The sequence below is a fragment of the Petaurus breviceps genome, unplaced genomic scaffold (assembly GCF_028583685.1).
Source record: "Petaurus breviceps papuanus isolate PSGF00001 unplaced genomic scaffold, PetGlider_PUasm1.0 140, whole genome shotgun sequence".
Taxonomy (NCBI): domain Eukaryota; kingdom Metazoa; phylum Chordata; class Mammalia; order Diprotodontia; family Petauridae; genus Petaurus; species Petaurus breviceps.
Genome location: NW_027185698.1, coordinates 50,233,507 through 50,247,197, shown reverse-complemented (window position 1 = coordinate 50,247,197; position 13,691 = coordinate 50,233,507). Strand labels below are relative to the sequence as shown.

The 13,691-nt window shown below is 42.1% G+C and overlaps 1 protein-coding gene across 3 annotated transcripts in view; it reads right to left on the bottom strand.

Moving 5' to 3' along the window:
- SLC49A3 (solute carrier family 49 member 3) overlaps positions 1-12,074 on the bottom strand; it is a 60,348-nt gene extending 48,274 nt beyond the window's left edge. For all 3 annotated transcript variants that reach the window (XM_069072641.1, XM_069072624.1, XM_069072633.1), the window contains exon 1: positions 11,520-12,074. In XM_069072641.1, coding sequence (XP_068928742.1) covers positions 11,520-12,059 — 540 coding nt within the window. In that variant the 5' untranslated portion in view covers positions 12,060-12,074. The remainder of the gene's footprint in view (positions 1-11,519) is intronic.
- Positions 12,075-13,691: the final 1,617 nt, after the last annotated feature.

The following is a 13,691-nucleotide window of genomic DNA, read 5'->3' as shown; positions in this document are numbered from 1 at the left end:
CTTTTCCGATCTTCACTACAGCTCTAAGTAGAAAGCTGGGCAAGGATTATCTCCTGTCTTTCCAAGGAGACAATTGATGTGCAGAGACAGAGATAGAGACAGGGAATAGCCAGTATTTGTTCAAAGTCACACAGTGACTTAGTGGAAGAACTCAGGGTTCCTATCTCCCATCTGCCAGACATTGCTCACCCTACTGCCCTGCCTCAATGATGAGGACAGAAGGGAGAGGGAAGAAGAGGTTAAAAGAGTAACAGAGTCATTCAATTTTAGCTCTACAAAAGACCTTCAGTGGAAAGGACAGAGAAGGTGGAAGAAAGTTGCTTCCCATTTTTTTTTTTTTTGCTGTTGGGGAGGTGAGGGGAGCAAGGAAGTGAAGTGAAAAGAGGAAGCATTGGTTATTATTGGCAGCATGTCAGAAATAAATGAAACTCAAAGGATGAGTTTCTCTCTGTGAGGCAAAAGCTCAAGGCCCCTTTAGAGGCCACAGCTGGCTCACCAGCCTCCCTCTGCCCTGGGAAACGAAGCCATTTCCTGAGCACTGACCCAAAAGCCAGGAAACCTGTGTGTCATCTGAGGGCTACCACTGAGGTGCTATGTGACCTTGGGTAAATCCATCCCCTCTCCAGGGGCAGTTTCCCCATCTATAAAGTCAGGAAAATGAACTAGATGTCACTAAGGTCCTTTCCTGCTTTGATATTCTGTGATTCTGAGACCAGTCTTGTTGCCTGGCAACATCCCTCGAGGCATGCGATGTCTCCCCAAATTTCCCCTTTGGAATTAAATACTACTTGGATAGCTGCATGAAGTCATATCAATACAGAACCAAAAGAAAAAATCCTCAGCCTAGCATTTAAGGCACTCAACAATCTGGCCTTACCTTACCTTTAAGGAGGCAGTGATGTTGAGTGGAAAGAGCTTGGATTTGAAATCAGGAAGACCTGTGTTCAAATCCAGCCTTGGACTATTACCTGGGTACCCATAAGGAATTAATTTATGTCTCTGAACCTGTTTCCTAATAAATGTCTGTAATAATAAAGATAATAATACCCTACTGAGAGGACTTTGAAAACCTGGCAGCACTAAATTTTCCCAAACATGTACCTTCCAACTCAGTCAGGCTGGTTTCACTCCCCAACCCAGGCTTCAGTACCACATCCCCACTTAGAATGTACACCTCCCCTGTCCTCTGCTACTGCCCAGTCCTCTGTATCTTTCAAGGTCTACTTTCATGCATCCTTCCAATCAATTCCATCCCAATTCAATCCAACAAGCATTTAGCAAAAGCTTACCTTGTTCCAGGTTGTCCAAGGTTCTGGAGATACAAAGACCAAAAGGAAAGAAGACCCTACTCCCAAGTGAATAGAGGATCCTTGCTTAATTCCAGTGCCTCCTCTCTCTTAATTATTTCCTATTTATCCTGTACACAACTCACACAGTATATATTTGTTCGCATGCTGTCTCCTCCCTGAGATTGTGAGCTCTTTGAGGGCAGGGACTGTCTTTTTGCTTCTTTTTTGTAGTCTCGGTGCTTAATACAGTACCTGGCACATAGTAGGTACTTGGTTGTTTTTATCAGAGGTGAAACTACATATGCACAGATAAGTAAATACAAAATTTATACGGAGCAAATATCGAGTTATCTAGAGAAAAGAAACCCTAACAACTTGAGTGGGAGAGGAATCTAGGAAAGGTTTCATAGGAGGTAGTAGCTCTTGAGCAGAGTCTTGAATGGAGAGAGGGAATCTAGGAATCCAAGGTAAGGAGGGACAGCTTGGGGAGGGAGAAGGGAGGCAGCCAGTACAAACTGATCTCTCCTCCGCTTCTGGGTTCCTAGGGCATTTGTCCATACCAAGAGTTAAGCCCACTATCACAATGGATCCTATCTTTCCCACCCAAGGAACTGGTAGAGGCACACCGAGGGTTAAGTACCAAAATGTACTCTTTTCCTGTTTTCCCCATTCTTAACCTCACAAAGAGTAGGGTAAGGAGAGGGACTCAGTGAAAACATGTTAACAGACTAATTTTTTTTAATAGCTAGGGACAAAGCAACATGGGAAATGGAATCATTAAGGAAAAATCCAAGAGACCTGAACCCCTAACCTGTCACTGTGCCTGGAATACTTCCACGTGGACATCATTATTTCGGGTTAAGGCATAATCTTGTCCAAGTTCCCATTAAAATACATCTTCTCCAGAGAGGAATAACATGATCATGCTAGTATCAGCCATTGATGCTATACAGGAAATCAGTCTCAGGCTCAAAACTACAAAGGACCACCATCCAAAACCGAGCAGGAATTCACTTAAAGAGACTCAGTGTTCGAGAACTCATTATCTCACATCTCTACTTTTGGATCACAATTTGTTCAATTTTTTTTTACATCGAAGCTAAATTCACTTCTCTAATTCTTGGGGACAGTTAGGTATCAGAATCTTAACAAAATACAATGTGTCTGAGAAGACGGTGGAGTAGGACAGAAAACTTTGGCTCTCCAAATTTCCTCCACAAAAAAAAGAACATCGCCTCAGAGCGAAATAAACATGGAGTAAAGTAGCTGTCCTCCTAAGACAATTTGAGAAGACCCCAGGAAAGATTCGACCTCCTAGGGAGGAGGTTTGGCCTGAGTAAAGTGCAAACACCTACAGGCAGACTCTACGGAATCAATAAAAGACAAACCCTGGGGCAGCTGGGTTAGGAGGCAGTCACAGACTTAGAAAGGTTCATCTTGCAAACAGTGTGGGGGTCTGATGGCTGAGTATGGGAAGATTTAAAGGCCTTCCACTGCTGAGGGACACTAAACACAGCTGTGCTGGTAAGACAACACTCCGCCCCCACCCAAATTGTGGCTTGTGGGAGAAGGAGCTAGCACACACCTGGTAATGTAGTAGGAGGGGGGCAGGGACCCTGTTGTGTGTGGGCACTTGCAGGAGAGTAGAGTCCCTTGGTTTCAGTTCCAGGGCAGAGAGGACAGCTGTAGTTTGCAGCCACTGGAAGGGCTGCAGGGAGCAAGATCGTTTGCAGGACAGTGTGGCTGAGGGCCCTAGCTGTGCCCAAGGTTGGGCCTCAAGACAGACCTCAGAAAATAGCAATAACAAGGTCCTGAGGCTTCAAGGATCATTCCCTTACCTCAGGACTACAATTTGATTACACTAATAGCTGCTAAAAAAAAAAATTAAACAAAAAATAAGTAAATAAAAATGAGTAAGCAAAGGAGAAAAAACCCAACCATAGATAGTTACTATGGGGATAGAGAAGAAGATCTGGGTTCATAGTCAGAGAAAAATGATGAAGCTAAAGAAAACACCACTCCTTTTTCAATGAGTATCAAATTGTCCTAAGCACAAAAAAAGTTCTTGGAAAAACTTTGAAAATCAAATAAGAGATAGTGGGAAAATTAGAAAAAAATATAATAGCAATCCAAGAAGAATAAAGAAAATTATGAAAAGAAAGTCAACCAACTAGAAATAAAGAACCAAAAATTTAAGGAAGAAAATAATTCCTTGAAAACTAGAATTGGGCAAGGAGAAGCTAATGACATTCTAAGAAACAAAAAAAATTGTAAAACAAAATCAAAAGAATGAAAAAATAGAAGAGAAAGTGAAACATCTTATCAGAAAAACAACCAATCTGGAAAACAGATCTAGCAGAAATAATAGAAGAATAGTCAGACTACCCAAAAATTATGACAAGAAAAAAAATTATCCTGATACAACATTGCAAGAAATTATCAAGGAAAAATGCCCTGAAGTTCTAGAACAAGAAGGCAAAGTAGAAATAGAAAAAAAAAATCCACCAATAAACATCTGAAAGAGATCCCAGGATTATTTTACAGGGATATCATAGCCAAATTTCAAAGCTCCCAGATTAATAAAAAAAATATTAGAAGCAACAAGAAAAAAAATTTAAATACCATGGAACTCCAATAAGGATTACACAAGACCTAACAGCTACCATGTTGAAGGACTGTAGGTCTTGAATACTGTATTCTACAGAGCAAAAGAACTGAGGTTACAGCCAAGGATAACTTACCCAGAAAATTACGTATAATCCTGAATGAAAAAAAATGCACATTTAATGAACTCAAAGACTTTCAAGTTCTTGTGACAAAAAAAACCCCAGAACTTACAGGAAAACTTGACATATAACATCCAGGAGAAATATAAGGTAAGCATTAAAGAATAATTATAAGGGACTCAATAAGGTCCAAATTGCATACTTCATATGTGTGAAAATATTAGCAGTACTCTTATGATTGTCATCATTATTTGGGTAATTTGAAAGAAAGGCATGGGTTGAGCTGTGTATGATGAGGTGATTCTTAAAAAATAATAAAACTGTATAGGGAAAGATCAAAAAGAATAATTATCTCATACAAATAAGCATAAAAGGAGAAATTGATACAGAAGAGGCTAGAAGGGGGAAAAGCAGATAGTGCTAGACCCTTATTCTTGTCGGGAATGAGTTAAAGAAGGAACAACACATATATATGAATGTATGTATAAAAGTCTTCTAAATTCAGAAAGAAATAAGAGGGCAAAGGGATAGAGTAGGAAGAGAGGATAACAGAGGGATTCTTGGAGGATTGGGTATGTTAAGGAATATGAGGGCAAGGTAGTAGGTAGAAGTAAAGCAGAGGAGTGAGGAGGGATAGGGTAAATAGGGTGAAGAAGGATAGTAAGGAAAAATAGGAAGAAGAAAAATACACAAGAAACTGTCACTTAGAATGTGAATGAGACACATTTAACCATAAAACGGAAATAGCAGATTAAAAATTTTAATTCAACAGTATGTTGCTTTCAGGAAACATTATAAAAATGAGAGATGAACACAAAGATAAAATAAAAAGCAGGAGTAGAATTTAGTATGTAAAAAAAGCAGGGATAGTAATCATGATCTCAGACAAAGTTAAAGTTAAAGTAGATTTAATCAAAAGTGAAAAATAGAGGAACTATACTATGGGTCAGCAGTATTATCCAATATTTTTAGACCATTTAAAATACCTAGACAGTATAAAATGCTGGAGCACATTCCTGCCAAAGCAGACAGGAATTACATGAACATAAACATAAAACACGTTTTATAAAAATAAGCTCAAATCTAAGTAATTGAAGTAATATTTATTGTTCATGGGTAGGTAAAGTCAATATAATTTTTAAATGACAGTTTTACCTAACTAATCTATTTATTCAATGCCATACCAATTAAATTACTAAAAAATCATTTTACTGAGGAAAAAAATAGTAACAAAGTTCATTTGGAAGAACGAAAGGTCAAGAACATCAAAGAAACCAGGGGGAAAAGATGTAAAGTAATTAGATTCAGCAGTATCAGACCTTACACTGTATTATAAGGTGAGAGCATTGTTAAAGTAGAAAAAGGATAATATCAATTATTTAAACTAAAATTTTCTTGTATAAATAAAACCTATGCAGCCAAGAATAAAAGGAGTACAGAAAATGGCATGTGGGGGGGGGGGAATCTTTCAGAGATAATCTCTCAGATAGGATATGATTGGGTTGGAATATTTTATATGGAGTAGGGAATGATGAGCTGGTTGATTTAGAAAAACATGGAAAGACCTGGACTTATGAAGGAAGATGCTATCCACCTTCAGAGAAACAGATGATAGGAGAAAATAAGTGTAGTAGGATCTTACATATATGTGTATGAGTGTATATGTATATGTGTGTATATTTATAGATATCTATGTATATGTATATATATATGCACACCCACACTTAATTTTAGCCTTCTTTAAGGTGGTAGGGGGAGAGAAGGGGGAAAAAAAAAAGTAAAAAGCACATAGCAGAGAACAAAAGAAACCAACAAGGAAGCAAAGAAAAGCTGGGCAGCTTTGAAAAGAATGTATGGTATTTATTATACAGGTTTTCTTGAAATGGAAATGTATTTTATATTGAATCCTCTCTGGTAATTTTTTTATTCTTTTCTCATTTTTATATTTGTTTAAAATTTTAAAAATTTACAAAAAATAGGGAAAAACAAAAACCATAATGTAAGGAGGAAAGGGCCTTAGAGGTCATCTAATCCAACCTTCTCAGTTTAGGTACATTAAAACTCATCTTGTATAATCATGAGGTCCTGTTCAGGGAGTCAGGGAAAAAATTTAGGTGTGCATGGGGGGAAGAAGGGCAATGGAAATCAACAAGGAGGCAGGGCCTAGGGAGGTTGAGGAAGGACTAAGAAGAGGGTGAAGGTCTATGGTAAAACATATCTTCCTCAAAAAGGGAAAACAGCCACAGGCCAGGCAGAAATGGGATCACATATTTAGATTTGGGAATTACCTCAAAAATCATCTAGTCAACCCCTCTCATTGTGTAGATGAAGACATTAAAGGCCAGAGAGGGTAACTAGCCAAAAATAACATCGCACAGAAAATAGCAGAATCCAGATTTGAACATAGATTTCTTGACTTCCAATCCAAAATTCTTGTTACCTATACAATGTGGCTTATTCCTGTGTATTCCAGTGTAAATGTGGGCATGAAATATATCAAAGGCTTAATGGAAATCAGTAGCAGCTACTTATGAATTATAGAATCACAGTTTGTTAGTCAGAAGGGTCCTTGGCAACCATCTAGCAGTGTGCCTACTATACCGTATCTGAGGAGTGGGCATTCAGTCTCTGCTGGAGAGTCAATGGCTGGGCCAGGGAAGGTGTCATGGAGATGGTAGGACAATCTGGCTCCTGAATAATGAGTAGGATTTAGAGAGGGAAAGAAGAGGGTGAAGGCACTCCAGACAAGGAGGACTGTATGAGGAAAAACATAGGGAGAGAAAATAACCTTGGCAGGTAAATAGAAATGAGGAACTTAATGTGACTGAAAGGTTTCTTTAGGGAAACAGTGGGAGAGAAGGCTGGCAAAGGAGGAGATTAGAAATAGATTGTGGAGGGCTATGAATGCCAAGCTACGTTCTAGTCTAGTCAATGGGAAGCAATTTAAAGGTTTTGGAGAGTGACAAAGAATTGACCATTCCATCTGGCATCATGAGTAGGAAGGATTGGGGAAGAAAAACTGAAGATGATGACACTGTTGTCCAGGTATGAGGTGATGAGACCTGAAACAGAGAGGCTGAGTAGAACAAAGGAGAGAAATTGTGGTGAAGGAAACAACTGGACTTGGAAGCCAAAATGGTGTGAGGAGAGAAGGAAAGGTCAAAGGTGAGAAGCCCAGGAGAATATTGGAGCCATCAAAAGAAATGAGGAATTTAAGAAGACAACTGGTTTGAAAAGATAACTTAAGAGTTGGAAGGCAGATAAAAAGTTCCTAACCTTCCCCTAAATAGGAATCCCTCCATGACATCTTGAACAAAGGCCATTGTGCCCCTAAAGGACTGAGGAAAAACAACACTCATAGCAGCCTAACCTACTTTTAGAAAACTAGAAATTGTTGGGAACTTTTTCCTTATTTTGAGCCAAAATCTGCCTTCATGAAATTGACATAATAGCCCTCTGAGTACTTGAAAGAAAGCGATTGTGCCTTCCCCACTCTATCCCCAACCAAGTCTTCTTTTCTCTAGCCTAAACATCTCCAGTTCCATCAAGCTTTCTTCCATCTGGGAACATACTGACTTTAAAGAAGTAGCAGGGGAACCAGGTAGAGATCATATGATTATAGATCAAGAATTGGAAGGGGTCTTATAAATAACCTGAGCCTAGAGTCAGGATGGCCTGGCCTCAGACGCTTACTAGCTATATGACCATAGGCAGTTAACCCTGTTTGCCTCAGTTTCCTCATCCATAAAAATGAGCTGGAGAAGGAAATGGCAAACTACTTCAGTATCTTTGCTAAGAAAACCCCAAATGAGGTCATGAAGAGTCAGACATGACTGAAATGAATGAACAACAACATGTAACAGACATTGTACTACTTGGATAACTACACGAAGTCATGTCAATACACAACCAAAAATGCAAAAAGAAGCAAAAGACTGCCCTCAAAGAGCTCATAATCTCATGGAAAAGACAATATGCAAACTATGTACAAATGAGATATAGGTAAACTGGAGATAATATCAGTGGAAAGGCACTAAGATTAAGGACCAGGAAAGACTTCGTGCAGCACTTTTGTTTAGACCTGAAGAAGTTCAAGAAACTAAGAGATAGAAATGAGGAGGGAGAGTTCCAAGCATGGTAGACAGCCAATGAAAAGCTGGGTGACCTAATAGGACATTTTTGTCTTGAAGACGTATGCATCCAGAGTTCAAGTAGTTAGCTAGAAAGGACCTTGGAGGTCTAAGCCACTTATTTAACTGATGATGAAACTTAGGTCTAGAGTGGTTAAATGACTTGTCCTCGGTCAAACAGGGTTAGCATTTGAACCTAGGTCCTTCAACTCCAGAATCAGTGTTAAACCAAAATAGAAATCTTTTGAGGGAAAAAAGGAATGACATTTACTTGGAGTTTATGCTATCCAGAGAGGAGAAATCTGGTCACTGTTAGACACATGTTCTGACTCTTTAGGCAGCCAAATTTTAAAAGAATCTTAGAAAGAATAAGTAGCACTCCCTAGCCAAACACTCCATAAGGATTAATGATTCATGAGCTCTCAGTAATAAAATTCTATTACCACACCCTTGTTATCACCCAGTGAGAATACATTACTTCAGTGTTGAGCTTGGGCAGCAGGTGGAATGGCCCTAATTGCCTTGGCACCACTCACTCCTACTGCCATGGTGAAGCCAAGTTGATAGTATCACTGAAGGCCAGGTGTGGAGGGGATAATCCTCTTGGGAGTTGGATGCCTCTTTGTGAGTAGTAGCAATGGGGTCAATCAATTTCAAAGTCTCCCAGATAAGGTAGGGACAGGTAGTGGTAAGGTGGGCACAGGGGAGAACAAGAGTCATCTGCTAGCACAGGGTGGGTAGAACAGGATTTGTACCAGGAGTCCCAAGGCTCAGGATAAAGGATGGAATAGTGCATATGCTTGGCCTACTCTAAACTATCTCCAACTGGCTGTCCCATCAGTACCTGAAAGTCATGTCTAAAAATTAGCTTATTCTCTTTCCCCCTGAATATATACTCTTCTCCCTCCGTCATCCCATTTCTGTCTATGGCTCAATAATTTTGTCTCTTCATTCTCCTTCATCTCTGATATGCAAACCATTTACCAAGTCATCTCTTATCTCTATAAGCTCCTCCCTTTTCCAAATGCCAAACTCCAGTAAAAAAGCCTACCTGGAGAAGGTAACCTGAATGCAAGAATCTCCTGACAGGTCTCCTGACCCCAACCCCTATCTCCCATTTCAATCTATCCTTCCTAGGGCTGCCAAACCAATCTTCCTTAGACAGAGAACTACTACTCTACTAATTCAAGTTTACCTTCCTTGACTTGGAATTCAAAGCCCTCCCCTTTTATTGTATAATGTTCACACACACACACACACACACACACACACACAACACCTTGACATCCTAGTCAGCTGCTACTTGGGAGATTAGTGGTACTTGACTAAGAAATGCTAGTTTTGATTAGTGGTCTCTCCCTTTACCACTTTTATTGTTGATTTCTAGGAATGGGAAACTTCTGGCCACCTACTCCCCACACCCACACCCTGCAAATATGTCACATTATGACTTTGTGCCTTGTTTATACTGTTCTCTAGGCCTAGAATATCTTCACCCTTCCCTGACCACTCCCATTTATCACTTCAGTTCCTAATTGCTTTTTAAAGCCCAGTTTTCTTCAAATAGTTTTTCTTTCCTGGTTGGATTCCTCTCAATGCCCCAGCCCCACTTCAGTACTTCATATGGTACTTTTACAGTTCTCTAAGCTATCTGTACACTGGGATGGTGTCTTATCATTCTACTAGTCTTTTAAAGGCAAGGGCCATATCTCATCTAAATTCTGTATGTGATTTGCACAGCTGCTAAGCAATTAATAAAAATGTTTACTATATTAGTATGCTGTATTGCTCCATCCTGTAAGAAGAAGGGATCTTAGTCTTAAATGAAAGCTGAAACAGTCCAAGTCATGACAAGGCTCTATTGTTAGGGTGAAATTCCTCTGGAAATAGAATATGTGAAAGGCCCAGGCACTGACAGCCTTCTGATACCCTTCCCACCTTCTAATGCCCACAATGCTTGAAACAAAATCAACAGATCCCCTTCCTGCTGCTCCCCCCAAACCCCTCACTTCAAGTCCTCTGATGCATTAGTTCCCTTTAAAATTTTATCGTTGAAGCCTTGACAAGGTTGGGGAGAAAAGGAAATCTTCCTTAGTTGTGCTAAGACCCTATAAAGGTCCCACATGTCCATAATAAATATCCATTAAACACCTAATATACACTGAATATGGTGTTGGGTGGGTGTATGAATAAGCCTAGGTTTCTGACCTCATAGATTCTAATAGAAAGACAAGACAAAAAGAGAACTGCAATATTAAAACTGTCACAAGATGGTACATTTGTTGTTCAGTAGTGTCTGACTCTTCATGACCCCATTTAGGATTTTCTTGGCAAAGACACTTGGAGTGGTTTGTCATTTCTTTCTCCAACTCATTTTACACCTCACTTCAAGTAAGGCAAACAGGGTTAAGTCTCTCGATTAGGATCACACGGTTAACAAATGTCTAAGGCCAGATTTGAACTCAGGAAGATGAGTCTTCCTGACTCTAGGCCTCAAACTCTATCCTCTTTGCCACCTTAGTGCATTGGAGAGGTACAAGGCAAAGATCTGTGTAAGGTCAAATGGGGAAAGGTAATAACCAAAGGGGAGTTGGGGGAAGATTTCCCAGAGAGCCAATAATTTAAGCTGCGTTTCTAAAAAGAAGAAATGTTGGGTCAGACTATACAAGCAGTATGGTATAGTAGACAGAGAATGATCCTTGGAATTAGGAAGACCTGGGCTTAAGGCCTGTTTCTGATACTTGGTGGTTGTGTGACCCTGAGAAGGTAGTACCAGCAGCCTCTTAATATTCCAGGCAACTCAATAAGACTTTCATTTCTAATAAGTTGCAAGACAGTTACTGAATCAACACTGGCAGAGGAAGCTTCCTCAAACCTACTCATCACTGAAATCACAGGTCCAGATTAGACCAGAATGAAACTGAATAGAGATTCATGCCAAGTCCCACATATAAGTCTTTCTGAGGGTTTCTTAAGGCATTCTCTCTTCCATTCCCTAGCTTGTTCTACTGAACCCCAGTATGGACCTTTTGCTATTCCATCCCAGAGGCCATAGCTGGGATCCCAGAACTGCATGCAAGCACCTTCCTTCCCCTCTCTGGGCCTCGGTTTCTCCCTCTCTAAAGAAGGGGCCTGATTGGACTCTCTTAAGGCCCTGCTTTCTCTTTCTGCTTCTTCGAACAGCCTTAACAGCCCAGCAGAATAACCTGACCCTCTCTGGTCTCCAATCGCACTAAGTCTTTTAGTGCCTCGGCCCCGCCCACCCCCCTGCACGAGCCTGAGCTCCCTCTGAAGATAGGCCCGGCCAGCCCGCTCCCGGCCCAGGGTGCCAGCCTCCCCTTCACTCCTACTCCCGCCTCCCTCCGGCTCCGCACCATGGCATTGGAACAGTTGAGCAAGGAAACGACCAGAAGGAAGAACCATCGCCGCTTGTAGGTGTGATAGCGAGTCAGTCCTCTCAGAGCGCTGGGCTCTGTGCTCCCCACAGTGGGGGTCTCCGCGTTGTCAGGGGCGGCGGCGTCCGGCATCCCCCCGGGAAGGAGTGGCTCCGCAGGAAGCGTCCTCCGGCGCCCTGTGGCATAAACTTGGAGGCAGCGAGGAGCTGGTCGGGCCGGAGGATCCGTCACAGCCCAGGGGCGGCCTTCTGCTCCACCCGGGGTCGACTGCTTATCACTTTGCCAGCGTCCACCGCCCGGCCCCAGCCTCCCGCCTCCATGCCACACGAGGGTGTCTCCTTCACAGAGTGACGCAACCCAGCCTCCTCTAACCCAACCCGGCCAACTCCGGGTGGGGAGGCGGAGATCTGGAAGGGAGGAGCGGGGAAGCCGAGAGAAGGGAGACAGAGGCAGGCAGGCCTGTAGTGCAACGGGATGGGTCCGGTGGCAAGTGCGGGCGCATCTGGAGCGCTGGGGCATCTGAAACGTCTGTTTTGGGGTCGCAGATATCGAGCCATTCAATTCTGGCTACCCATGAACCGCATTTCCTTCTAGGGTCAGTACGTCCGGTCTCTGCCCAGCGACAAGAGTTTAAGTAAAAGCAGTGAGTTCCCAGGAAAGTTCTTTTGTAACTAGGGCTTCACAGGGAGAGACAGTTTGTAACTAGGAAATCACAGAGAGGGACACTTTGTAACCACTTGTTACTTGAGATAGAAGTGTATCTGTCAAACTAAGCCCTTTCTATGTGCCAGGCACTGTTGTGAGTGCTGGAGACGCAAAGGCCAGAAGCAGTCCCTGCTCTTGATGAGCGCATAATGTAATGAGAGAGACAACATGCAAACAAATACGTACGTAAAGGGATAAACTCGGAATAACGTCAGAGAAAAGCTCAAGGACTAGAAAAGGATTCTTGCAGAAAATAGGACTTTAAGATATGGAATCTAGGGAAGCCAGAAGGCGAGGATGAGGCTGGAAGAGTATTCCAGGAACGGCAAGCAGCGGATGAAAACGCTTAGAGTTGGGGTGGTGTGTGTCAGGAGGCCACTGTCACTGGATAGCGGAACACGCAGAGTCGTGGGAGTGAGAAGACTGGGAAAGTAGAAAGGGGTCAGATTATGGAGGGCTTAAAAAGCCAAACAGGTGTAACCATTGTCCCAAAGCCCTTTGGTTTGTGACTCTCCTTATGCTATGCTCTTGGAGAGTGAAGGGCTCCTGTTTGAAGAGCCTCGTAGGAGGGACTCGAAGAGGATTGACGAAACCTGGAGCTCTAGACAACTCCGCTGTGACTTCAAGCGGAGCATACCAGGGTTCTACACCAATGGGCTTTGGGACCTGGCTTACCCGGATTTTAGATACAAGTGTTGAGTAATCCTAACACTTTGTGATTTGGGATGGAAATCTCCCTGCAATTTTATCTTTATTTTTTATATTTGAAATGAGGAAGTGATGTTGGAATTGTGCCTTTCCACCCAAACCCATTGGTCTGTTGTGAACTGGCGACATGAGCAGGAAAGAGTCACCTGGTGACTCTTATCTATTCAAATTCGGATTGTGCAATTGAGTGGGGCTAGCACAGTAGGCCAACTGCCTTGTACTCGGTCCAGTTGGGGTTGGTTCAGATTACCTGGGTTTCAAACACATGAATCCCGAGGTTGGAAGGGATCTCAAGGGCCATCCAACTCAATTTATAGTGAACCCCTTCTACAGCATACCTGGCTATCGATCATACATCCTCTACTGAGAAGACCTCAGGTGGGGGAGGAGGGCCCACTTTTAGACGATTGGGAAGTTTCCTCTTGTTCAAACTCCAAATTCGCTCCGTTGCCCCTCTCGTGACCACTGTTCTTAGTCCTACATTTTGGGAGTGAGCAGAACAAATCTGTTTCCTCTTCCCTGAGATGTCTTCACATCTATGAAGATAATAATTATCATTTCTCCCCCATCCCCCCCAGTCTTCTCTTCTCCAGGCTAAGTGGTGGGGGAGGGGCAGCAGGCTATAATTAGTTCCACTGACTGTGTACATTATTAAATAATGCTTTTGCCTTTCCCTGGTCTTTCCTCACTCTCTCTCCAAGCTAAGTACATTCCTTTGGGATTCCTTCACTTTACCAC